At 48.9% G+C, this 27,930-nt stretch overlaps 1 protein-coding gene across 1 annotated transcript in view; it reads left to right on the top strand.

Annotated features, from left to right (window-relative positions):
- LOC119964942 (xenotropic and polytropic retrovirus receptor 1 homolog) overlaps positions 1-27,930 on the top strand; it is a 468,531-nt gene that overhangs the window by 230,020 nt on the left and 210,581 nt on the right. Inside the window, exon 3 of the mRNA XM_038795157.1 lies at positions 17,771-17,872. Coding sequence (XP_038651085.1) covers positions 17,771-17,872 — 102 coding nt within the window. The remainder of the gene's footprint in view (positions 1-17,770; positions 17,873-27,930) is intronic.

A 27,930-nucleotide genomic window follows, 5' to 3' on the forward strand; every position in this document is an offset into this window, starting at 1 on the left:
GTATCCCTCTGCTCCCTGCCCATTCATGTATGTCTAGATACATCTTAAATGACGCTATTGTGCCCGCCTCTACCACCTCCGCCAGCAATGCGTTCCAGGCACCCACCACCCTCTGCGTAAAGAACTTTCCACGCATATCTCCCTTAAACTTTTCCCCTCTCACCTTGAACTTGTGACCCCTCGTAGTTGAGTCTCCCACTCTGGGGAAAAATCTTCTTGATATCTGCCCTGTCTATACCTCTCATGGTTTTGTAGACCTCAATGAGGTCCCCCCTCAACCTCCGTCTTTCTAATGAAAATAATCCTAATCTACTCAACCTTTCTTCATAGCTAGCGCCCTCCATACCAGGCAACATCCTGGTGAACCTCCTCTGCACCTTCTCCAAAGCATCCACATCCTTTTGGTAATGTGGCAACCAGAACTGTACGCGGTATTCCAAATGTGGCCGAACCAAAGTCTTATACAACTGTAACATGACCTACCAACTCTTATACTCAATACCCCTTCCGATGAAGGAAAGCATGCCGTATGCCTTCTTGACCACTCTATCGACCTGCGCAACCACCTTCAGGGTACAATGGACCTGAACACTCAGATCTCTCTGTACATCAATTTTCCCTTGGGCTTTTCCATTTACCGTATAGTTTGCTCTTGAATTGAATCTTCCAAAATCCATCACCTCGCATTTGCCCGGATTGAACTCCATCTGCTATTTCTCTGCCCAACTCTCCAATCTATCTATATTCTGCTGTATTCTGTGACAGTCCCCTTCACTATCTGCTACTCTACCAATCTTAGTATCATCTGCAAACTTGCTAATCAGACCACCTATACCTTCCTCCAGATCAGTTATGTATATCACAAACAACAGTAGTCCCAGCACGGATCTCTGTGGAACACCACTGGTCACAGTTCTCCATTTTGAGAAACTCCCTTCCACTACTACTCTCTGTCTCCTGTTGCCCAGCCAGTTCTTTATCCATCTAGCTAGTACACCCTGGACCCCATGAGACTTCACTTTCTCCATCAGCCTACCATGGGGAACCTTATCAAATGCCTTACTGAAGTCCATGTATATGACATCTACAGCCCTTCCCTCATCAATCAACTTTGTCACTTCCTCAAAGAATTCTATTAAGTTGGTAAGACATGACCTTCCCTCCACAAAACCATGTTACCTATCACTGATAAGCCCATTTTCTTCCAAGTGGGAATAGATCCTATCCCTCAGTATCTTCTCCAGTGGTTTAAACATTTCTGTTTTTAACAACCGTTTTTAATTCCAGGTAGTAAACAATATCAAGTTTTTTGAATATTCAGATGTTTTTGATGCTTTATTTTGTTTAGAACATACCTCAAATGCCACATAAGAATGTAAGAACGTAAAAAATAGGAGCAGTAGTCTGAGCCTGTTTCACCATTCAGTGCACTCAAGGCTGAGCTTCTAACTCAACTGCATATTCCCATCTGTTCCCCATATACTTGTGACACCACAAACCTGACTATTCTAGCCTTAAATATGTTCAATGATGGATCATCCACAATCCTTGTGTACCTCCATCCATCCATCCAATTTCTCCATGGTCACTCGGAGAGGGGCCAAAGCCCCCTCCATTGCCTTCTTTAGATCCTCAGTCATCGCCTGTCTTAGAGCCCCAACATGGTGGCGACATCAGCGTATGCTGAGGCTAGGGCCCCTCAATGGACGACCGAGGAATTGGTTAGCTTCTTGGCCGATTAATTTAGAAAGCAGCGACAGGCGATGATGGAGGTACATGAGGAGATGATTCAAAAGGTGGAGGGGGCGCTTTTTGATCATCATGATCGGATTGCCTCATTGGAAGCAGAGATGATGGTGCTGGCAGAGGAGCAGTGGGTGCTTTCGTTCAAGGTTGCCAATCTGGAGAACTGCGCCAGACGGCAAAACGTAAGGATTGTCAGACTGCTGGAGGGCCCCAGCTCCACAGATTATATGTCTGATATTTGGAAAGTTGGTGGGGAAGAGGGACTTTTCGACTCCTCCTGAGTTGGAATGTGCCCATAGATCACTGAGGCAGAAGCCCAGGCTAAGTGAGCCACCTTGGGCGGTCATAGTCAGGTTCCATTTTACCTGGGCAAGGAGCAAGGTCCTGAGGTGGGTGAAGGACCTTCAGGACTGTAGACCATTTAAGAATTATGGATCAAACAAGGTTGCAGAAGGGATGAGTAGGGCAGGAATACCACTCTGGTTTGAATTGTAGGGCGCGGGAGTTGCAGTATTAATTAAGAAGGTGGATTCTTGACTGCAATATACTAGCAGACCCAGGAGGGAGTTGTGTAATAGTCAGTGGATTATTGGCGAGGGCGCTGGTAGTGTTTGTCAATGTGTATGTACCGAATTGGGATGAGATGGCTTTTATCAACAAAGTACTGCCTCTGCCCCAGGTCTAGGTCCTCATCAGCTAATTATGGGGGGAGACTTAATTGTGTTGTGGATCCAAACCTGGATGGGTCGAGTCCCAATTCCCAGAGTCCATCATGGGGTGGGGGGGGGGGGGGGGCGGGGGTGTGTGGCAAATGTGTGTGTGTGTGTTCCCTCTCCCTCGCACAGGTGTTGGTTTCCCCTGTAACTCTACATGCCGCTGCACTGAGTTCAGGTTATTTTGAATTGGGCAGAGGAATCGAGTCGCTGCCCATTGTATTGAGTTCGTCAACCGGGTTGAGGGGTTAGAGCACAAGAGTTGGGGAGCATAGGGTGTCCTTGTATGTGGACAATCTGTTATATATTACGCACCCTCTCCCTAATGTTGGGAATATAAGGAGCTGCTGAAGAGGTTTGTCTCATTCTTGCGTACAAGCTAAATCTGAATAAAAGCAAAGTTTTTGAACAGGGACATGCAGTTGTGCTTTAACCAATCTGTTATGAAATTACTAGACAGGGAAAATTGATACAGTGCGGGAATGGTTCGAGGATCCGGGATCTATTTTGAGGAGATTTTGCACAATGGGTCTAATCTGCGGGCTTTGGCTACAGTGCCAGTTCTCATTCCCCAGTTAGATTCTCTTCTAATCTGCCTTGAGGATTTGGAATCGATTTAGCCAACATTATAAACTGAGTTCCATGTCTCTTCTGGCTCCGGTCTGTAGAAACCGTAGTTGTGTGTTGTCTGGCTTAGACTCATCTTTAAAGCATGAGAGAAGGGAGAGCTGGAGAGGTTTAGAGATGTGTTTTGGGGGGGTAATTTTGTCAGCCTAGATGAGCTACTGGAGAAAAGCAAATTATTGCGGATGCTGGAATCTGAAACGAAAGAAAATGCTGGAAAATCTCAGCAGGTCTGGCAGAGTTACTGGAGATGTTTCCGCTCCTGAGCGGGAATCTATTTATGTACTTGCAATTGTGTCATTTTTTGCACAAGAAACTTCCTTCATTTCCTCTGGTGCTGTTACACTTGCTCATGGACAGGATTACTGGCCGTGGGTGTACTGGGGTGGGTAAGATCTCGGAAGTTTATGGATGGTTGATGGTAATCGAGCAGGCTTCGTTGGAGGAAATTAAGAGGAAGAGCTGGGTTTCGTCAGGATGGAGATGTGGAGTGAGGCTCTGCATAGGATGAACTTCACAACCTCATATGTGAGATTAAGTCTGATCCAGTTTAAGGTGGTGCATAAGGTGCACCTGACTCGGGCGTTTTTGAGTGAGTTCTTCCCAGGAGTGGAGAATAGGTGTGAGTGATGTTCTAGGAGACCGGCGAATCGCACGCACATGTTTTGTCTTGCCCAAAGCCTGTCAGCTTCTGGGTCGCCTTTTTTGATACGTTATCAGGGATTTTGGCCGTTCAGTTGGAGCAGTACCTGTTGGTGGGGACCTGGAGTGTCTGACTCACTGGGGCTGCAGATGGGGGCGAAGGCAGATGTCTTAGCATTCGACTCACTAAAAGCCTGGAGGCAAGTTCTATTTGATTGGAGGTTCCCGTTGCTGCCTCAGTCCTCGGCTTGGTTGGGGGATTTTACGGAATTTCTACACCTGGAGAAGATTAAATGTACCTTGCGGGGGCCGGTGAAGAGTTCTACTCGAGATGGCAACATTTCATCTTTTTTAGGGAGTTGATTACTGTCCTGATCTCCTGAACCCCTTCCCACCCCCATAAAAAAACAAAAACCAATTAAGACAACGAGCCCTGTCCCCTGACTCTAATTGTTGACGGTAACCATCTCCCTAAAAAAGATTTGGCCTTGATTGACTGCGTGGCACTTTCATTTTCTCCCATTGTCTGAGTGGGTTTCCTCCGAGTGCTCCGGTTTACTCCCACAGTCCAAAGATGTGCATGTTAGGCGGATTGGCCATGCTAAAATTGTTCCTTGGTGTCTACGGATGTGTGCGTTAGGTGGGTTATGAGGATAGGGAAGGGGAGTGGGCCTAGGTAGGGTCCCCTTAGAGGGTTGGTGCAGACTTGCCAGACCGAATGACCTCCTTTAGCGCTATGGTTATATGGCAGTTCCCTGTTTTCTTTCTCCTTCCATTCTTAAAGAGGGGTATTGCAGTTGTTAACATCCAATCCACTAGGATCTAGAGAGCTTTGGAAAGTCATAACTAATGTATCTGTTATCTCTGCAGCTATCTCTAGGATGTAGGCCATCAGGTCCAGGGGATTTGTTGCCATTTAGTCCCTTGAAAATGAAATGAAATGAAATTAAAATCACTTATTGTCACGGGTAGGCTTCAATTAAGTTACTGTGAAAAGCCCCTAGTTGCCACATTCCGGCGCCTGTCCGGGGAGGCTGGTATTGAGTTTCTCCAATACTTTTTCTTTACTAATATTCATGATCTTAAGCTCCTCACTCTTACGAACTCCTTGCTTTCTCTCTATTTCTGGTATGTAATTTGTTACTGTGAAGGCAGACACAAAATATTTATTCAATGTTTCTGCAATTTACTCGTTCCCCATGATTATTTCTCCTGTCTGTCTCTAACTGGTCGGTGTTTACTTCAGCTAACCTTTTTTTATTGAAAACATTTTTAAAAAATAATAAATTTAGAGTACCCAATTTTTTTCCCAATTAAGGGGAAATTTAGCATGGCCAATCCACCTACCCTGCACATCTTTGGGTTGTGGGGGTGAGATCGATGCATATACTGGGAGAATGTGCAAACTCCACACGGACAGTGACCCGGGGCCAGAATCGAACTCTGGTCTTCAGCGCCGTGAGGCATCAGTGTCCCCATTTTTATTTCTATCCATTTATCTTCATTTCTTCCATAGATCTGTTTTCCCCTCATTATTGTCCCCCACCCCCCACCCCCCCCATCCCGCTTGGGCCATCTGTTCCCTGTTCTCAGTTGCCCTTTGACACACTGTTCACCTTTGTTTGGAGTGACTATTCTGGTAGTTCATCACTAAAAACTAGGCCTTACTCTGGCTTCTTTTCCTGCAACCGCCTTGTCACCTCTGGATTTCTATAAGGATATATATTTGTCCAACTTCCATGCCTTATCTCCATGTTTCCTTTTAGACAACAACATTTAAAAACATGAGGTCTGATGACACCTGTTCCACATCCTACTCTACCGTGCTGTGTTATCAGACTGCTTGATTGACATCCAGTCCTGGAAGATCCTCCATTTCCTCGGGTTAGGCATTTTAAATTATAATTTTTAATTTATTATTATTTTTAAAACATTTTTTCCAAATAATGGGCAATTTAGCATGGTCAATCCACCTACCCTGCACATTTTGGGTTATGGGGATGAGACCTGCGCATACACGGGAGAATGTGCAAACTCCACACGGAGAGTGACCCAGGGCTGGGATCGAACCAGGTCCTTGGTGCTATGAGGCAGCATTGCTAACTATTACGCCGCCGAGCTGCCCCGGCATTTTGAATTGTAGTGACTCTTATGATGTAGAGAGAAACGGGAGCAGTTTGAACGCATCAAGTTCCCACAAACAGCATTGAGGTAATGGCCAGATAATCAGTTCTAATTTTAAAGATGTTGGGGGAGATTCTCCGCAAATGCGGAGAATCGTAAAGGCTGCCGTGTGACAGGCCGCGACCCACGGCAGCCTTCACGGCCACTTCCGGGGCTGATTCTCTCTTCCCCCCCCCCCCCCCCCCCGGGGCGGGGCTAGGAGCGTGGCCCCGTGACAACGATCGTCAAGGCCGCATGTCAAGCGTCACGGCGGCTGACGCGGCCGATGACGTCAGCCGCGCATGCGCAGGTTGGACAACGCCAACCCGCGCATGCGCAGTTGGCGTCTTTCTCCTCAGCCGCCCGGCAAGACGTGGCGGCTTGATCTTGCTGGGCTGCGGAGGGGAAAGACTGCGTCTGTTTTGGACGCTGGCCCGACGATCGGTGGGCACCGATCGCAGGCATGTCCCCTCCCGAGCACAGTCGTGGTGTTCCCGTGCCAATCGGGCCTCTAGATGCCCCAAACGGGCATCTGGCACCCGTTTCACGACGGCATCGAGCAGGTGTGTTTGCTGCTGTGTTGAAACGGGCGTGAAGGCCCGGCCGCTCGGCCCATCGGCCTCGGAGAATCGCTGCTCGCCGTAAAAAACGGCGAGCGGTGATTCGTGGCGTGGTTCGGGCGTGGGGGGGGGGGGGAGAATAGCGGGAGGGCGTGAAAAATGTCGGGAGGCCCTCCTGCTATTCTCCCACCCGGCGTGGGGGGCGGAGAATTGCGCCCGTTGACTTTAAGGACAAGGATTGGACAGGGCATTGAGTAGAATTGCTCTGCTGTTTGAAATAATACTGTGGGATCTTTTGCATCCACTTGAGAAGACAGATGATACTTTGGTTTATCTTCTCCTCTGAAAAACACCTCGGACAGTGCAACACACCCCCCAATACTGCACTGGGAGTGAGAGCCTAGACAAAATGTTTCCGAACCGTCAACAAATCATACTCGAGCACCATTCCCTGTGCTTGTTGACCTTCATTGGTTTCTGGTCCACCACAACTTGAAAATCTTCAGTCCTGCAATTAACTGAGAAGGCTGCATTCCTCTCATACCTTGTATACAACCCATTGTCTTCACTCCACCATTGGAGCCCTGTCTTCAGCTGCCTAGACCCCAAGCTCTGGAATTTCCTCCCTAGATATCTCTTCACCCTTAAACATACATAGAACTGTTTTTGGTAACCCTTCCTTACATTTCTTCCTTGGGTCCATTGATGTTTCTTTGTCTAATTACACCTTGGAATATTTTTAACCTTGTTAAAGGCACCATATAAAGACAAGTTCTTCTGTCCAGTTTTGTAAGATCAAAAATACCTTAAAAATCAGACTGCACCATAAAACCAGGTTGATAGTCACTACTTACCCTGGAATTGGGGAAGGCTTGTGGTTGGAAATAAAAGGGGAAATCTACCAATTTTGCTCTGGAATCTGCCCTGCAATATAGAGTGGCCTCTGTGTCACGAGGATCCTGATACTCATTTGCTTGACTGCCTCAAGAAACATTTTAATGTGGTGGCTTAAACTTTCATTCTCCACTGCCCACCTAATCTTATTGAACAACGTAAAACTGACCTTAAGAGGTGATTTCTACATCAGGTATGACCTTCACAAAGGATATGAAAGATGGTCATTGAGATTAATTTTTCCACCTATTTGATATTGCTGGCATCAATGGGCACTGGTACGTGAAGGCCAAGGATTTCTTGATTTCTTCTCACTCTTTAAGATCTTTCTGATTTAAATAACATCTGTATGCTGCACAAATTGTTTTCTGAAATACTGTACCTCTTGTTAGGGAATGAAAGAATGGCAATTAATCACGAGAAAATAGACTCAAAGGTAAATAACCATTTATCTGGTTTGGTGCCAGTTGTAGGATTCAACTGCAACTTTCACAGTGCAGCATTCATTCAATAGCGTTTTGATTTGTTAGCCCAGATTACGTGCTCAGAGGGGAGCATGAACCAGGTCTGATTTTTTTTCCATGTTTTATCTCTAGGACCTTGCAGTCCAGGATGCAGCACTAACTGAGCCCAGACTGTAAATTAAACCAGGCATTTTATGGTCTGTATTATTCTGTATGATGTAGAGCCATGTCAAGCAGTACCTTTACCCACAAGGCCATTAGGGTTGTTCTGTTAATCAGTTTTAAGTGTATTGGTCATATTTTCATCGCTCAGATTTGGAATCCTTCCTTTTTTTAAATAATTTTTATTGAAAAATTTGGAATTTACACAACAACATCAAACCATACTAAAATACCAACGATAACAGTAATAACAACAATCATAAACCTTCGCCCCTCCTCAATGAACAACCCAACATATTAACAACAACTTAAGTTAACCCAGTATTAAGTTACATAACCGTCCCCCCTTCCCACGCTTCATTAAGTGTCCGCACCAGTAAGGGGCCCACTAGGTCCACAAACTTTTATAAAATTCCACCGGGAACCCATCCGGCCCCGGTGCCTTCCCTGACTGCATCTGCCCGATCCCCTTAAGTAGCTCCTCCAGCTCAATCGGCGCACCCAACCCGTCCACCTGCTCCTCCTGCACCTTCGGGAAAGAAAGCCCGTCGAGGAACCTCTTCATTCCCCTCCTCTCCCCCGTTGGCTCCGACCGGTACAGTTCCCCGTAAAAGTCCTTGAAGACCTCATTCACCTCTACCCCCTTCCGCACCACATTCCCACTCTTGTCTCACTCCAGCAATTTCCTTTGCCGCATCCCGCTTGCGGAGCTGATGAGCCAGCATCCTACTCGCCGTTTCACCATGTTTAGCTCACTCAGCTAAATTGCTGCCTTTTAAAGCAGACCAAGCAGGCCAGCAGCACGGTTCGATTCCCGTACCAGCCTCCCCGGACAGGCGCCGAAATGTGGCGACTAGGGGCTTTCCACAGTAACTTCATTGAAGCCTACTCGTGACAATAAAGCGATTTTCATTTCATTTTCATTTCGTACACTGCCCCTTGTGCCTTCCTCCACTGTGCCTCCGCCTTTCTAGTGGTCAGCAAATCAAATTTAGCCTGCAGGCTGCGCCTCTCCCCCAACAGTCCCTGCTCTGCTGCCTCTGCGTACCTCCTGTCTACCTCTAGCATCCTTCCCACCAGTCTATCCCTCTCACTCCTCTCGCTCCTCTCCCTGTGTGCCCGGATGGATATCAGCTCCCCACGAATCACTGCTTTCAGGGCTTCCCAGACCACCCCCACCTGAACCTCTCCCGTATTATTCACCTCGAGGTACCCCTCAATACTTGCCCGGACCCTCCTACACACTTCCTCCTCCGCCAACAACCCCACATCCAACCGCCACAACGGGCGCTGGTCCCGCACCTCCCCCATCTCCAACTCCATCCAATGCGGAGCGTGGTCGGAGATTGCAATGGCCGAATACTCGGCCTCCTCCACTCTCGGAATCAGTCCCCTACTCACCACGAAGAAGTCTATCCGAGAGTAAACCCTATGTACATGGGAGAAGAAAGAGTACTCCCGTGCCCTCGGCCTCACAAACCTCCATGGATCCACCCAACCCATCTGGTCCATAAGCCCTCTCTGTACCTTGGCCGCCGCCGGCCTCCTACCCGTCCTAGAGCTGGACCGATCCAGTGAAGGATCCAACACCGTATCAAAGTTGTCCCCCCCCCCCCCCCCCCCCCCAATGATCAGACCTCCCGCCTCCAGATCCGGGACCCGTCCCAACATACGCCACATAATGCCCGCGCCGTCCCAATTTGGGGCATACACACTAGCGAGTACCACCTTCTCTCCTTGTAGCCTGCCCCTAACCATAACATACCTATCCGCCACCACCTCCGATGCCTCAAACGACACATTTTTCCCCACCAGAATTGCCACTCCCCGGTTCTTCACATCCAACCCAGAGTGGAAAACCTGCCCCACCCATCCCTTCCTCAGACGGACCTGGTCCGCCACCTTCAGGTGGGTCTCCTGAAGCATTGCCACATCTGCCTTTAGCCCCCTCAGATGAGCAAGTACACTCGACCGATTCACCGGCCCATTCAATCCTCTCGTATTCCAGGTGACCAACCGGATCAGAGGGCGCCCCGCCCCCCTCCCCCGTCGACTAGCCATAGCCCGTCGACTGCCCGCCCCAGGCCAGCACCCCCTGCCCGACCCAGTCCCCACAGCGACAACACCTCACTTCTGTCCCCCCGGCCCCCACCAGCTCCTTCCTGACCCTGCCAGCAGCAAGGGAAAGGGGCCCCTTTCCCCCCCTCCCTCCCCCCCCAGGCTAGGAACCCTCCTAGCCGCGAACCGTCCTCCATTGTACTTCCGTGGGTCAGCTAACTTCTGCTGACCCCGGAAACTCCCGCCAATAACCCGACCCCTCCCAAAGTGGGATTATCCCCCATCCTATCCCTCCTCCAGGCACCACTCCAGCGCGGGGAAGAACCAGTTAAGGCCCCGCCTCCCCCCGTCATCGTCTCCACCCCCCAGCCCTGCAGCGCGGGAAACCGGAGGAAAGCCCGCGCTTTTGCACTGCCCCACCACACCCTTCTGACGCAGCGCCCAAATACCAGCCCCACTCCATACCCCCAACCCGACATAGAATACAACAAACCCCCCAACCCTCCCCGCAAGATACAAAACTCAAACAATGCCCCACAGCAAAAAACATAACAGAACAACACCCCCATAAATAACTATATCAAAATTGTAAAAGTACAGAAAAAGAGAACACAGCAACAGCAGAATCCAGCAATAAAGTATTACAACCGACCCCGCAACCCCCAACCCCTCGTTCAAGTCCAGCTTCTCCGTCCGCACGAAGGCCCACGCCTCCTTAATCTTCTTGTAAAGCACCTCTCTCGTCCAATTAAACCCGGACCGCCGCTTAGCCACCTCCGCACTCCAATCCTGGTAGATCCGTACTACCCCATTCTCCCAGTTGCTGCTCTTCACCCTCTTGGCCCAGCGCAGCACACACTCCCGATCACTGAACCGGTGGAACCTCACCAGCACCGCACGCGGGGGTTCATTCTCCTTGGGCCTCCTGGCCAGTACTCTGTGTGCTCCCTCCAGCTCCAAGGGCAGATGGAATGACCCGGCCCCCACTAGCGAGTTCAGCATCGCAGCCACGTAGGTTGTCAGGTCCGACCCCTCCAGCCCCTCCGCAAGGCCCAAGATCCACAGATTTTTCCGCCTCATGCGGTGATCAAGCTCCTCGCAGCGGTCCTGCCACTTCTTGTGGAGCGCCTCGTGTCCCTCCACCTTACTCACGAGGATCCCGGCCTCTTCCTCTCGTTCAGTGGCCTGCGTCTGCACACCTTGATGGTAGCACCCTGGGTCGTCTGAATCTCCGAGAGCCTTTTGTTCATTTCCTGCAGAGAGCTCAGTACCTCAGCCTTGAAGTCTGCAAAACAGCGCAGGAGAGCAGCTTGTTGCTCCAGGTCCCACTGCTTCCACTCCTCTGGAGCTCCGCCGGCTGCCAGCTTGGATTCCTTCCCCCGTTTTTTCTGGGGAGCTGCTGCCGTTTTTTCCCCCTATCCACTCCGAGTTCGAGTCATGAACTGCGGGGAAAGTCGATCAGCACACCTTCTCCCACCGGAAGACGTAGAAAAATTTCAGTTTTGGGCCCTAAAAAGAGCCGAAAAGTCCGTTTGAAATGGGAGCTCCCAAATGTGCAGCTTCCTACGTCATCGCCGCCACCGGAAGTTTCCAGATTTGGAATCCTTCCTACATTAAAACTCTCCACTTTCTTCCCATACTGAACAGGGACTAAGCAGCTGCTAAATGGTTAAAATGAATTGAGATGATCACTCCTTCCCAAGGAAAAGTCGTGGCAAACAATCTAATTAAATTCTACCCCTTTCCTAATCCCAGAAGTAATGATGGCTCTAAAGAAAGGCATTTTGCAGCAGGTTACACAAAGCATTATCTTCAATCTTAGTAACAATGTGCTGATCACTGCTGACCTGTTTGCACAGATGCACTCCATACATTTGTAAGTGAGTTTAAGATTTATCTATTTGTGTGTACTCGTTAAAATGTGGATTAGCTGGTGTTGACAAGCTATCAGATTTTGATCGGAATCTGAGCCTCATGCATGCACACTTTCTAATGTGGCCCATGGAAAACATAAAAGCCATGGCAGGATTTGGGATATTAAGTCCAGCTGCTGTTTGTCAACTGCTTTCCCACTGAGATCCACTAACTCAGCACAGACTGGAAAACAGACAACTTTGTTGAAACCATAATTGAACTGATACCCTGAACTGATACCCTCTTACAATAACTGTTTCGGGTAGCTTAAGAATTGTCAATGTTATTGAGTCAGTAATCCAGGTGCTTGGACAGAACTGATTTATTGTACCATATAATCTAGATTTGGCTGGCGTTGTGGCATCTTGCCTGTGTGTTCAGTCAGCTGAATTTTTTACCTCACACTTCGCTCAAAGTTTCACTATACAAGTTGCCAGGCGTGCAACCTGATCATGATACAATAATACAATGAGATAATAGGGTGACTGAAACTCTGATGAACTAAGGCACCAAAGAAAATGCATTTGTACAGTGGGAAGAAATAGGAATGGAAGAGAAAGAAATAAAATGGATCAGTCATATCAGGTACAGAAAGAGGAAAAAAAGATGTGAATGAGAGAAAAAAAGTAATTTTTTTTAAAAAGGAAAAACCTTTGCATTTCTCTAATCGTAGTTTCTAATCATTGACTATGTAGGAGTGAGCAGAGTTTCAATTGTTTCCTTTCTAGGATGGAAGGGTTGAAAAATATTGTAGGATCATAAACTTAATTTGAAAGAAAGACTTGTATTTTTATAGCACTTAATACAACCACCAGACATCTCAAAAAGTGCTTTATAGCCAATGAAGTACCTTTTGAAGCTGTTGTAAGGTAGGAAACATGCGCTCAGGAAACTTCCATGAACAGCAATGTGGTAATAATCAGATAATCTGTTTTGTTGATTGAGGGATAAATATTACATAATAGTAAATAATAGTGAAAGCCCTAACTTTCTGCAGTGATTTGCAATTCACGAGATTGTAAATTACTGAAGGATTTGCACGATTAATTTTCTTGATGAACACATTGCTATTTCAATGTGTTCCTGTGCCTTGTAAATTTATTCCCCCTAGTTAAGCAATTCTGTTCAATTATACCATAAGATAAAACATGTGTGTGCTAAGGCTTGTAATTGATTCTAAGCTTATGTATGTGTGTGTGTATATAAATATCTGCAATCTTTTAATAAACCTCTTCTAGGTAAATGGATGCTGATTGGCATTCAATTCTGTTCTTCATGTTCCTATAGCTTGGCATATTTATTGAAGTAAATGTGATTCTAATTCACACTCTAGCTGTAAAGTTGGCCTAGTGCAATAATGCTTTTGAATATTCTTAATTTCTATGCACAGTGCTTTTGTTTGATCAATGCCCAGTTTGGAGATTAGAAGAATGAGAGACTGTCTTTCATTTACTTGAATTTGAGGGAATATGAATACAGGATAAAAGATGACTGTTTGGCCAGGCAGATTCCTGTAATTAAAATTTGAGGGAATTTTTTTTCCAATTAAGTATGCAGTTTATTTTTAAATTATTCACTTGGCAAAGAAGCATGGTTCTTTTCATATAGTTAACAAGTTTGTTTAAGGAAGCTCTTTGCTGTACCACTGCAACAATGCTAAATTAGTGCTCGTGTGCAGTGCTGGATTTTGTCTGAATTAGATTACTGATTTGGGAATCTTATAAAAGTAGCTTTGGAGTACCTCGTCCATGGAGGTTATAACAGTGGTGGACATCCTGCAGCTCATCAGGATTCTGAGTGTGGCCCACGAGGCATTTTGTTGATTGTCACCCACATGCAGGGTTGCCACATTCCACTGGTTTCCATCCGCATAGCTTTTTTCCTACCGGTATGACGGAAGTGACATGCAAAAGCATGTGAAGTGAGTCTTGTGCTGATTGCACACAACATTGATTGTGAGCAGTGCATTCCCTCTGAGCCCAACCAAGCATAACTATTTATTTTGTTTTCACCACTTGAAGGTGATGACAGTTCTATTAATATACAAACGATTAAGCATCTTCAATAACATGTTATGAAATATTTGGCGTAAATTAAATGTATTCGATCTTACTCAAGGTAGTGAATATGCCCAATTTCAATTTGTGACCCACTGCGTTAAAGGAGGGCCACTCATGCAGCCCACTTACTAGCCTAGGTTGCCCATCACTGGATTATAAGGACAGGTTACTACAGAGATAGTAATGGGTAATGTGTTGTTTAATTAGTTTCTGACTTGGAATGTAGAACGAAAATTGGCAGCAATATCTATAATGTAGATGTGCTGGGCATCTTTTGGATGCACGTACTTCAATGAGTCAACACAAACAGACATTTCAGAAATTTGAAAGCAAATCTCGATAAGAAATGGATAATTGGCATGCTCACATTTGGTTATCATGAAGGATAGATGTATTCAATAGATAATGTCCATGGCTTCCTATTTATATTATGCTAAGATTGTTCAGATTAGTATTCAAATTAGTAGTTGGCTCGCATGGGTTACCAGCGATGTGCAATTGGCTAATAATTGCATTACAATGCAAATGCACACACTACATATTTAGTATAATTTACTATGGTAACAACACTACTTAAAGAGAATACTGACACAAAAGTGTGCACACTGTCTCTCTGTTTATGCTAATATCTCTTGGGCATCCTAAAGGGTGTTGCAGCACAGTGGTTAGCACAGTGGTTAGCACTGTTGCTTCACAGCTCCAGGTTCGATTCCCGGCTGGGGTCACTGTCTGTGCGGAGTTTGCACGTTCTCCCCGTGTGTGCGTGGGTTTCCTCCGGGTGCTCCGGTTTCCTCCCACGGTCCATAGTTGTGCAGGTTAGGTGGATTTGCCATGCTAAATTGCCCTTTGTGTCCAAAAGTGCCCTTAGTGTTGGGTGGGGTTACTGGGTTATGGGGATAGGGTGGAGGTGTGGCCTTGGATAGGGTGCTCTTTCAAAGAGCCGGTGCAGACTCGATGGGCCGAATGGCCTCCTGCACTGTAAATTCTATGATTCTGTCTGTGCGGAGTCTGCATGTTCTCCCCATGTCTGCGTGGGTTTTGTTGCTCGTTATGCTTTCCCTTAATTTGCTCTGTTTTAATTACCTTTGATCAAGAGTCGCCAGGTGTCTTTCTGAAACCATCACAGGGTTCAAAGCCGAATACTGATCAATGACTCGATACACCAGTTAGTAAGTTTGAAATAAATGCACATTTATTTACACACAGTCAATTATTACTCATGCACAAACTCTACTCACTAAACTACAACTACTACTAAAAGCCTATACTTAGCTTCGAGTGGCCCACTCAGTCAGAGGAACAATGGCCGTTGTCCGGTTCTGACACTGCTGGCTTCGAACTGATATAGAATAATAGCGAGGAGCGTCTATCTCGTAGCGTGCGTTAACCTTAGACTTACTTGGCTGGTGCTTGGCGGGCCTCTCGTTGCTAAGAGCCAAATGCCAAGGTGAAGATGGAGAAAGTAAGAGTTCTCAAGAGCGAACTGAGCTTGGGACTCTGTTTTATACCCCAAGGGGTTTCGCGCCCTTCGGGGCGGACCCTGGACTTGGTCCTAATTAATTGGACCATGTCCCAATCGTTTGTATCGATTCTCTCCAATAACAGGGTCGTCCCCTGATCATTGGGCTGGCTCTAGGTAAATGTTGGCCTGCCTTTGTTTTAGCTTCCACTGGCGCCGGGAGTCTGCCCTGGTACCGATTGTTTCAGTGTTTCTTTTTGTCCCCGGAGATAGCTCATTACTATGCTAATAGCTTGTAGTTTCAGTTCTGTCTGGGTTCTGCAAGTTCCAATCCACAGGAAACCTTGCATCTGCTTGTTTTTCTAGTGCTGCCCATTTTTCCCTGCACTCTTTGCGATTATCCATTTTGGAATCGGGACGTGGCGACCCCAGGTGGCTACAGTTTCCTCTGGGTGCTCCACTTTCTCCCACAAGTCCCGAAAAACATGCTGTTAGGTGAATTGGACATTCTGAATTCTCGCTCAGTGTTACCGAACAGGCGCCGGAATGTGGCGACTAGGGGATTTTCACAGTAATTTTATTGCAGTGTTAATGTAAACCTGCTTGTGACACTAATAAAGATTGATATTATTTAAATACCACTTTAAATGTGGGGGGAATATAACATGGCTTTGTACTTTCAAATTGACCAATCTTTAAGTTTCCTTCCTTTTTAAGAAACCCACAATTAAGTGACTGATTGAGGGGTAGACAATGCCTGCTTGTTCTTGTGTCTCAGCATTCAGGTTCAGAAAACATACATATTGGGTTGTTAACTGACAAATTAACTTTAACATGGTGGATGTGAGGTGCTACACTTTGGCAGGAAAAATAAAGCAAAACTAACACCATTGAAAATAAAACGTGAATCAGGTAGAAGAGTAAAGGCACACTAATAAATAAATCATTAACAGCTGAATTGTAAAGGCAATTAGAAATGATAATAAAGCCCTGTGATGTATTTCTATGGGTAGAGAATTCAAAAATAGTTCTATATTATTCTATATTACTAGTCAGGCCACACTTCAGAGTGCTGTGTACGGGCCTGGTAATCATAATATAAAAAGGACGTAGAAGCACTGAGGGAAATGAAACCTTGACAGGAAAGCTTGTACATGTTGGGGCCTTTTGCTTTAGAAAATAGAAGATTATCAGTCTTTAATATTATGAATTGGTAACAGAAGATGTGCAATGAATGTTTCCAATTGTGGGGAGAGTCCAAAAGTAGGGGTTTTAAATACAAGACCATGTCGTGTGTGCTCTGCCCAAAGGCAGGTCCGTGGGTCATTATCTGCTGGTGCATCATATGGTTATTAATAAATTCACCTGAGGAAGGAGCAGTGCTCCGAAAGCTAGTGTTTGAATCAAACATGTTGGACTTTAACCTGGTGTTGTAAGACTTTTTACTGTGCTCACCCCAGTCTAACGCCGGCATCCCCACATCATTATTAATAAATGCAGTAGGGGGAAATGTCTTCGCTTCGAGTGATTAGAATGTGGTTCGGGTGAGTAGCTCAGAATGTCAACAAAAATGTTGTTGCTCGCCTAATGAGTAATAAAGCAAAAACAGAAAATGGTGGATAATCTCAACAGGTCTGACAGCATCTGTGGAGATGCTGTGAGCTAAAGGTTTGAGTCTGGATGAATTTTGGTCTGATCTGTCAGATCTGCTGAGATTATGCACCATTTTCTGTTTTAATTTCAGATTTCAGCATCCGCAGTAATTTGCAGTTATCTTGGTGAGAAATAAAGCAGTTTGATGAGTTGTGTCAAGTCTGCTCTCTGCACAGGCAGCACGGTGGCGCAGTGGGTTAGCCCTATAGCCTCACGGCGCCGAGGTCCCAGGTTCGATCCCGGCTCTGGGTCACTGTCCGTGTGGAGTTTGCACATTTTCCCCGTGTTTGCGTGGGTTTCACCCCCACAACCCAAAGATGTGCAGGCTAGGTGGATTGGCCACGCTAAATTGCCCCTCAATTGGAAAAAAAATTAATTGGGTACACTAAATTTATTTTTAAAAAGTCTGCTCTCTGCAGATATTCATGCAATTTACCTTCCGAGAAATTGAAGAATTCATGTGAGATGCTGAAATCTGATTCAGACCACGAGGGATTATCATTTAATATCCCCAAGTCATAACTCTCCGAACAGGCTAAACATAAGATAACTCCGTTCACCTACAGACAGGTGCAGCTGAACCTGAGCGAGAACTCAATTTGAAATATGCACAGATAACATTTGAATATTAATAAAACTGTTTGTTTTGCTTTCACAGTCACAGATGAAGATACGGTTAAGCGATACTTTGCCAAGTTCGAAGAGAAGTTCTTCCAGTGTTGTGAAAAGGAACTTGCCAAAATTAACACGTTCTATTCAGGTAATGCTCGCCGAAGAAAGAAAGTCAAGGCAGAGTACTTTTTGTTCATGATTCTATACTGTTGGAAAAAATTAGGAACAAATAAATATTGTAATTACACATTGTTGATTTTGTTGTCTCACAAAAATCAACCATTTCTCTTCATATCTATGCTGATGTGAGTTATTTGGAACGTTGTTGTGAATCCTGGATTATGGATTTATGAACAGTGACGGATAAGTGAAGGTCATCCAGCTTGTCCTACAAAATTGTGGTAACTTTTTTAATCAAAATGGTATAAAGTTTTCACCCCACCTGAAACCATGTGCTCTCCCTGGAGAAGCAAACAAACCAGATAAAATTTAGACCCAAATCTGAGAAATTCCTCCACTTAGATGTTCAAAACTATCCCAGAAATCACCCTGGCACTGATAATTCCTTGCAGTTACTGACCTTTTCAACAAGGTAATCTCCACCTCAGCTAGATACATATTAGAAAAAGAATTATGCAAATGAGCACCAACCCCACAAACCAACAGCCAGTTCTACAGGCGCTATTCCTAAGAAAAGAACCACCTAACTTATATCTAGCCTTGCACAACTTACAAATGTGACCTCTGGTCCTCCCTCACCAATTTAATTGGAACAAGCTATCTACTCAAACAAAATCCAATCCCTTCTTGATTTCACAAACCTTTTAACAAACAGATCACCCACTAAGTTTACCTTTCTCAAAGAAATGGGGTCCCGGTTCTCAATCAACCTCAAAATATTGCCGCTGTTGTAATCAGGCGAGGAGAAGTAGGTTGGCTCCCTCTTTTCCCATTCCTCATTTGACTGTAATAATTTTTTTTTGAAAGAAGGATATGCTTGCCAATTTGCTAGGTATTTAACTTTGTAAGTGCGGTGACTAAATGACACACACGCACGCACACACATACATACATGCACGTTTTCAGATTATTTTTCTCAAGGATTTTCATAATCTTCAGTAAAATGCTTGTTTATAGTGATCATGGCGAGCGTTGCTTTAAAAAAAAGAAATTGCAGCAAGTGTGTATATTTTTATATTTATTATAGATGGTTACAACATAAAAGGAGGCCATTGTATGGGCCGGTCAAGAGGGCATGCGTGTTCGCGCATCTGAAAGGACTGAAGGCGGACATTGTAATGTTGCAGGAGACGCACCTTCAAGTAGCTGACCAGATTAGATTAAGGAAAGGGCAGCACGGTAGCATGGTGGTTAGCATAAATGCTTCACAGCTCCAGGGTCCCTGGTTCGATTCCCGGCTGGGTCACTGTCTGTGCGGAGTCTGCACGTCCTCCCCGTGTGTGCGTGGGTTTCCTCCGGGTGCTCCGGTTTCCTCCCACAGTCCAAAGATGTGCGGGTTAGGTGGATTGGCCATGCTAAATTGCCCGTAGTGCCCTAAATAGTAAGGTTAAGGGGGGGGTTTGTTGGGTTACGGGTATAGGGTGGGTACGTGGGTTTGAGTAGGGTGATCATTGCTCGGCACAACATCGAGGGCCGAAGGGCCTGTTCTGTGCTGTACTATTCTATGTTCTATGAAAGGTTAGGTCGAATAGATTTTTCACTCGGGACTGGACTCGAAGACCAGGGCTTTACTGACCGGGGTGGTGGACATGGGATACTTGCCTATCACAATCTCAGACCATGCCCTGCATTGGGTTTACCTACAGGTTAATAAAGACAGTAACCAGCGCCCTCACTGGAGGGTAGATGTGGGACTTTTAGTGGACGAATCGGTGTGCAGGTGGTTGAGGATAGTATTCAGAATTACCTGGAGGTCAATGACACGGGCGAAATTTCGGCAGCGGTGGTCTGGGAGGCATTGAAGGCGGTGGTTAGAGGGGAGCTGATCTTGATACGGGAGAAGGCAGACAGGGCAGAGACGGACCGATTGGTAAAGGAGATACTACAGGACGACAGGATGTATGCGGAGACCCCAAAGGCAGGACTTTTAAGGGAACGGCGGAGGCTGCAGGCGGAGTTCAGCTTGTTAACCACAGGGAGGCTGGTGAAGCAGCTGAGAAAAGCAAGGGGGGGGGCGATCTGTGAGTATGGAGAGAAGGCCAGCAGAATGCTTGCACAGCAGCTTAGAAAGAGGGAGGGATACAGGGAAAGTAAATGATGGAGATGGGAACCTGGTGGGAGACTCAGCAAGGGTGAATAAGGTGTTTGAGGAATTTTATAGTCGGCTGTACGGGTCGGAACCCCCACCTGGGCCAGAGGGGGTGAGGCACTTCCTAGGGGGCTGAGTTTCCCGAAGGTGGACGGGGAGCTGGTAGAAGGGCTGGGGGCCCCGATCAGGATCGAAGAGATAGTGGAGGGGCTGAAGGCCATGTAGTCGGGTAAAGCCCAGGGGCCGGATGGGTACCCAGTGGAGTTCTATAAAAAGTTCTCTGGGATATTGGAGCCGCTGTTGATGAGGACATTCAATGAGGCAAGTGAGAGAGGGGTGCTTCCCCCAACGATGTCACAGGCCACAATCTCGCTGATCCTGAAGTGGGACAAGGACCCGGAGCTGTGTGGGTCCTACAGGCCGATATTCCTATTGAACGTGGACGCCAAACTGCTGGCCAAAAGTTTGTCCTCTAGGATTGAAGACTATGTTCCGGACATGATTTGGGAGGACCAAACGGGGTTTGTTAAGGGAAGGAAGTTTTTTTAAAAAAATGATTTTTATTCAAATTTTTCAACAACAAATTTTCTCCCAACAATAAAATAAACAAAACAGAAACAAAAGCCCCTTCCCCCTCCAGACAAAGCAATAGATTAACAACACAAAGAAAAAGAGAAGAAAAAAAAAGGAACAAACCCATAGTTACAAAACAATCCCCCTAAACAGACTGCTAGCTCCTTGGGTTGCTGCTGATATTGACCACCCTCTAACACTCCGCCAGGAAATCCAGAAAAGACTGCCACCGCCGAAAGAACCCTTGCACCGACCTCCTCAGGGCAAACTTGACCCTCTCCAGTTTAATGAACCCAGCCATGGCGCTGATCCAGGATTCCGGGCTCGGGGGCTTCGCGTCCCTCCACTGTAACAAGATCCTGCGCCGGACTACTAGGGACGCAAAGGCCAGAATACCAGCCTCTCTCGCCTCCTGCACTCCCGGCTCCGATGCCACCCCAAAAATAGCGATCCCCCAGCCCGGTTACACCCTGGAGCCAACCACCCTGGACAGGATCCCCGCCACCCCCTTCCAGAAACCCTCCAACGCCGGACACGCCCAGAACATGCGGGTGTGATTCGCTGGGCCTCCCAAAAACCTCCCACACCTGTCCTCACCCCCAAAGAACCGGCTCAGCCTGGTCCCAGTCATATGTGTCCTATGCAGCACCTTCAGCTGAATTAAGCTGAGCCGAGCGCAAGAAGAGGATGAATTCACCCTCCCCAGGGCGTCCGCCCACGTCCCCTCGTCGATCTCCTCCCCCAGCTCCTCCTCCCACTTCCCTTTCAGCTCCTCCAACGAGGCCTCCTCCCCCTCCTACATCACCTGATAAATTGCCGAGATCCAACCCTCACCGACCCATGTCCTCGAGAGCACCTTATCCTGCACCCCCCTTGGCGGCAGTAGCGGAAACTCCGCCACCTGCTGCCTAACAAACGCCCTAACCCGCATAGACATGAAAGTATTCCCAGGGGAAGACCCCACTTCCCCTCCAACTCCTCTAAAGTCGTAAACTTCCCGTCGAGGAAGAGGTTCCCCCATCCGCCTGATGCCTGCCCTATGCCAACTCAAAAACCCACCATCTATTCTCCCTGGTGCAAACCGATGGTTGCCCCGTAACGGGGTCCAGATTGAGGCCTTCACTTCCCCCCCTATGCCGCCTCCACTGGCCCCAAATTTTGAGGGAAGCCACCACTACTGGACTCGTAGAATACGTTGCCGGGGGGAGTGGGAGCGGGGCTGTCACCAGTGCTTCCAGAGTCGTACCCACACAGGACGCCACCTCCATCCTCTTCCATGCGGCACCCTCCCCCTCCATCACCCAACAACGGATCATCACCACATTTTCAGCCCAGTAGTACCCACACAGGTTGGGCAGCACCAAACCACCTATCCCCCTGCCTCGCTCCAAGAATACCCTCCTCACTCTCGGGGCCTTCCGCGCCCACGCGAACCCCAGAATACTCTTATTCACCCTCCTAAAAAAAGCCTTCGGGATCAAGATGGGGAGACACTGGAAGAGAAACCAAAACCTCGGAAGCACCGTCATCTTAACCGATTGGACCCTGCCCGCCAAGGAGAGTGGCAACGCATCCCACCTCCTGAATTCCTCTTCCATCTGTTCCACCAGCCTCGAAAAGTTTAGCCTATGAAGGGCCCTCAGCTCCTGGCTATCTGGACACCCAGATATCTAAAGCTCCTCTCCCCCCTCTTCAACGGGAGCTCTGCTATCTCCCTCTCCTGGTCCCCCAAGTGCAGCACAAACAGCTCACTCTTTCCCACGTTGAGTTTATAGCCCAAAAAATCCCCCAACTCCCCAAGTATCCTAAACACCTCAGGCATCCCCCCCACCGGATCCGCAATGTACAGCAGTAAATCATCCGCGTACAACAACAGCTGGTGCTGCCCCCCCCCCCCCCCCCCCCCCCCCACACACACACACACAATCCCCCTCCAGGTCTTTGAATCCCTCAGCACCATGGCCAGGGGCTCAATCGCTAACGCGAAGAGCAGGGGTGACAAGGGGCACCCCTGCCTCATCCCCCGGGACAATCGAAAATCCTTCGACCTCCTCCCGTTTGTCACCACGCTCGCTACCGGAGCACTATACAGCAGCTTCACCCACCTAATGAATCCCTCACCAAACCCAAATCTCCTCAGCACCTCCCACAGGTAGCTCCACTCCACCCTATCGAAGGCTTTCTCCACATCCATCAATGCTACTATTTCCGCCTCCCCATCCGCCGCCGACATCATTATAACATTAAGTAGCCGCCGCACATTGACATTTAGCTGCCTCCCCTTCACAAACCCCGTCTGGTCCTCATGGATAACCAGCGGGACCACATCTTCCACCCTCCTGGACAGTATCTCAGCCAACAACTTTGCGTCCATGTTGAGGAGCGAGATTGGCCTGTAAGACCCACACTGGAAGGGGTCCTTATCCCGCTTCAGAATCAGTGAAATTATTGCCCTGGACATCGTCAGGGGCAAAGCCCCCCCCCCCCCCCCCCCCCCCCCCCCCCAACTCCCTCGCCTCATTCAGGGTCCTCACTAACAGCGGGCCCAGCAGGTCTGAGAACATCTTACAAAACTCACCCGGAAATCCATCAGGTCCTGGTGCTTTCCCTGTCTGTATGCTCCCCAGTGCCTCAATCAGCTCCTCCAACTCGATTGGGGCCCCCAGTCCCTCAACCCGCTCCTCCTCCACTCTTGGGAACTCCAGCTTGTCCAGAAAGCGGTCCATCCCGCCCCCCCTCCCTAGGGGGCACCGACCGGTACAGCTCCTCGTAGAAGGACGTGAACACCGAATTAATGTCCTTAGCAACCCGCACCAGGTTCCCTCCTACATCCCTAACTCCCCCTATCTCTCTCGCTGCCTCCCGCTTCTGGAGCTGGTGAGCCACTATCCGACTTGCCTTCTCCCCGTACTCGTATACCGCTCCCTGTGCCCTCCTCCACTGCGCCTCCGCCTTCCGGGTGGTCAGTATACCGAACTCCGCTTGGAGACTACGACGCTTCCTCAAAAGCCCCTCATCCGGGACATCCGCATACCTCCTGTCCACTCTTACCATTTCTTCCACCAACCTCTCCCTCTCAGCCCTCTCCCCCCTTTCCCTGTGCGCCCGAACAGATATCAGCTCCCCTTTAACCACCGCCTTCAACGCTTCCCAGACCACCCCAACTTGCACCTCCCCATTATCATTAGCTTCCAAATACCCCTCTATGCACCTACGGACCGCCCACATACTTCCTCCTCTGACAGAAGTCCCACATCTAGCCTCCACAGTGGGTGTTGATCCTTCCCCTCCCCCAGCTCCAGGTCCACCAAATTCGGAGCGTGGTCCGATATGACTATCGCCGAATACTCCGCCCCCACCACTCTCGGGAATAGCGCCCTGCTGAGTACAAAAAAATCAATCCGGGAATAAGCCTTGTGGACATGGGAGAAAAAGCAGAACTCCCTACCTCCCGGCCTCAAAAACCTCCAAGGATCTACCCCACCCATCTGATCCATAAACCCCCTCAGCACTGTGGCCGCCGCAGGCCTCTTGCCCGTCTTAGATCTCGAACGATCCAGAGCTGGGTCCAGCACCGTATTAAAATCCCCTCCCAAAATCAAGCCCCTCAACTCTAGGTCCGGAATCTGGCTCAACATTCGCTACATGAAACCTGCATCGTCCCAATTGGGGGCGCACACATTAACCAGAACCACCTGCTCCCCTTGAAGCCTACCACTCACCATTACGTATCTGCCACAGCCATCCGCCACCACACTTGATGCCACAAACGACAAGCTCTTACCAACTAAAATCGCCACCCCTCGATTCTTCGCATCTAGCCCCGAGTGGAACACCTGCCCAACCCAACCTCTTCTCAGCCTCACCTGGTCCGCCACCTTAAGGTGCGTCTCCTAGAGCATGGCTATGTCTGCATCCAGCCCCTTCAAGTGTGCCAAGACCCGGGACCGCTTCACCAGCCCATAAGGGAAGGAAGTTGGTGGCCAATGTAAGAAGGTTGTTAAATGTGATCATGATGCCCCCAGAAGGTAGGGGGGTGGAGGTATTGGTCACAATGGATGCAGAGAAGGCTTTTGATCGAGTAGAATGGGAATATCTGTGGGAGGTACTGGAACGGTTCGGATTTGGGCGGGGCTTTATCGACTGGGTCAGGTTGCTGTATCAGGCTCCTTTGGCGAGCGTACGGACGAATAGGACAACATCGGACTATTTTAGGCTGCATCGGGGGACGAGACAGGGATGCCCCTTCCCCCTACTGTTGTTCGTGTTAGCTATAGAGCTATAGAGCCTCTCTCTCTCTCTCTCTCTCTCCTGCGTGAGAGAGGAAGGGGGAAAGTGGGGGGAAAAAAAGAGGACTTTTATTTTAAAAAGAAAACTGTTAAAGAGAAAGGGGGAGGGATATATATAATATATTATTTTCTCTCTTTTTACACCCACTCCCATCAAAGTAAGCCCACCTGAGAGGAGTTGCATAAAAGCGGGGCGGGGCGGGGGGGGGGGGGGGGGGGGGAGAAAATAATTAATAAACAAATAAATAAAATAAAAATAGGGCGTGGATAAAGGGGGAAAAGAAAAACAAGGGGAGAAGAAAAGATGAAAGGGAAGGGGAGAAAAAAACACCAGAAGGGAGCCAAGGGAGAGGGGGCACCATAAGCAGGTGGGACAAAGGGCAAGCCAGCTCAGGCGAGCGGATTAGCCCGCGAAGCGGCGGGACGGATGTAGCGCCGCATCAAAAAGAGCCGGACAGACAGGTGCCCTCTCCCCCGGGGCTAGAGGGGGGCTGGAATTGGAAGGAAGCCTTTACTGAGGTGGTGAGGGAGCAGCTGCAGGCAATCAAGGCAGAGGGGAAAGCAGACGCAGAGGCAGCAGTGGCCAGGGCCATGTCAGGGGTGCAGCAGGCTCTGACCAGATTGGAGGTGAAAGTGGATGCCCAAGGGAAGAAACTGGAAGCTCAAGGGGAGAAACTGGAAGCCCATGAGGCAACCATTAAAGAGCTGGAGAAAGCAGCGACAGACATGAGCGACCGGGTCACGGCCCTGGAGAGGGAAGTGGCGAGACTGGGCGCAACACAGGGGAGCCTGAAGGGCAGGGTAGAAGACCAGGAAAACAGCTCGAGAAGGCAAAATGTTAGGATAGTGGGCCTGCCAGAGGGGACCGAGGGTAGAAACCCCACAGCATACGTGGCTGCAATGCTGGGCAACTTAGTGGGGAGGAAAGCTTTCCCCACCCCACCGGATTTGGACAGAGCACATCGGTCGCTGCGCCCGAAGCCCAAGGCAGGGGAACAACCGAGAGCAGTCATAGCCAAACTGCACCGGTACCGGGATAGGGAGTCAATCCTGCGCTGGGCCAAGGAGAATAGAGCCTGCAAATGGGATGGGCACGCCATCCGAATTTATGAAGATCTTGGAGTGGATATATCTAAGAAACGGGCTGAGTTTAACAGAGCGAAAGCAGCTCTCTACAGGAGTAAAGTGCGTTTTGGTATGCTGTACCCAGCGAAACTCTGGGTCACATACCAAAACAAGGAATATTTCTTTACAGCCCCTGCTGAGGCGAATAGGTTCGTCGAGGAGAACGGGCTGGAAGAACACGAGGGGGGGTAGGGACGAGGGGCCCCTGGCAAGGAGCAACGACACGCCAACGGGTAGGATGGGGGAAGAGCGGGCAGAAAACCGTAGAGGCCAGGTAGAGGAGAAGCGAGACAGCAACCTCCGAGAGGGGAGCCACCGTACTAGCAGGAAAGCTAGCGCCGGGGGCACGCATCAAAGCAGGGCCGCAGCGCACCCCCAACAGGGGGGAAGGCGCCAGGCAGGGGAGGGGGGGGGTGATCACTCATCAAAGTCAGGAGAGCAAACGGGGACAGGAATAGGGGATAGAGGGGCAAAGGAGGGGTATATAGGGGAGGGGGGGGGGGCACACAGGGAGCGAGAGACCAGGGAGGGGAAAGGTAGGGACAAAGGGACAAAAGAGGCCAGAAAAGGAACAGGGCTACAAAGTACCACAACCAAGGGCTCGGAACAAGGAACCGCTGCGAGCACCCACCCAGTACGGTCTGTGGGCAAAAGGGGCCCCCAGAGTGCAGGGGACTACCCGCGTGGCAGACACACAGTGGACGGCCATGGCGGGTGCCCTCAGGACAAGGGGAAACCCCGAAGCGCAGAGAACCGACCGCATGGGGAGAGCAGTGATAGCAGCCATCCTGGACGGCCCTCTAACAAAAGGAAACCCCGGAGGGCAGGGGCTCGTCCACCAGACAAACATGGTTAATCCCACGGGAACGAGGGGGCAGAAGCCCCCCACCAGGATAATCACCTGGAACGTAAGGGGACTTAACGGCCCAGTGAAGAGATCTAGAGTCCTCACCCACCTCAGACACATGAGAGCCGACATAGTCTTCCTCCAAGAGACGCATCTGAGGGAGCAGGACCAACTGCGGGTAAGAAAGGGCTGGGTGGAACAAACCTACCATTCCTGCTATGGGACAAGGGCCAGGGGGGTGGCGATACTGATCGGCAAGAGGACAATGTTTAGGGCGACAAAGACGGTTACAGACCCAGGGGGGCGGTATGTCATGGTCAGTGGGGCCCTGGATGGGGCACCGGTAGTCCTAGTCAACATATACGCGCCCAACTGGGACGACACGAGCTTCAGCAAAAAGACCATGGCAGAAATCCCGGACATAGCGACGCATCGACTAATCATGGGGGGGGACTTCAACTGTGTACAGGATCCAAAGACGGACAGATCAAACCCCAAAACGGGGAAAACCTCAAACATGGCAAGGGAACTCGGTCACTTTATGGAGCAGATGGGAGCTGTGGACCCCTGGAGGTTTGCCCACCCGGGGGAGAAAGAATTCTCCTTCTTCTCCACAGTACACGTGTTCACCAGAATTGACTTCTTTGTGGTGGGGAAAACGGTGCTTCCAGGGATAGACAAGGTGGAATACTCCGCAATTGTGATATCAGACCACGCCCCACGCTACATGGACGTGCGGCTGGAGACGGGAAGGGCCCAGCGCCCCACATGGAGGTTGGACGGTGCCTTACTAGCTGACAAGGCCTTCAGCGAAAGGATAGCGCGGGCCATAGCGGAGTACATGGAGAACAGCCAAAATGGGGAGATATCATCCTCCACGTTCTGGGAAGTGCTTAAGGCCGTACTAAGAGGGGAAATCATTGCCTTCAAAGCGCAAAGAGATAGGGAGGAAAGGGTGGCTGGGCAGAAGCTGGTCGACCCCATACTGGAGGTAGACCGTAAATACTCCGAGGCCCCGACCGTAGAGCTCCTGGCGGAGAGAAAAGAACTACAAAGGAACTTTGACCTGCTCTCCACCAGGAAAGCAGTGCACCAACTCCGCC

This window comes from Scyliorhinus canicula, chromosome 4 (genome assembly GCF_902713615.1).
Source record: "Scyliorhinus canicula chromosome 4, sScyCan1.1, whole genome shotgun sequence".
NCBI classification, from domain to species: Eukaryota; Metazoa; Chordata; class Chondrichthyes; order Carcharhiniformes; family Scyliorhinidae; genus Scyliorhinus; species Scyliorhinus canicula.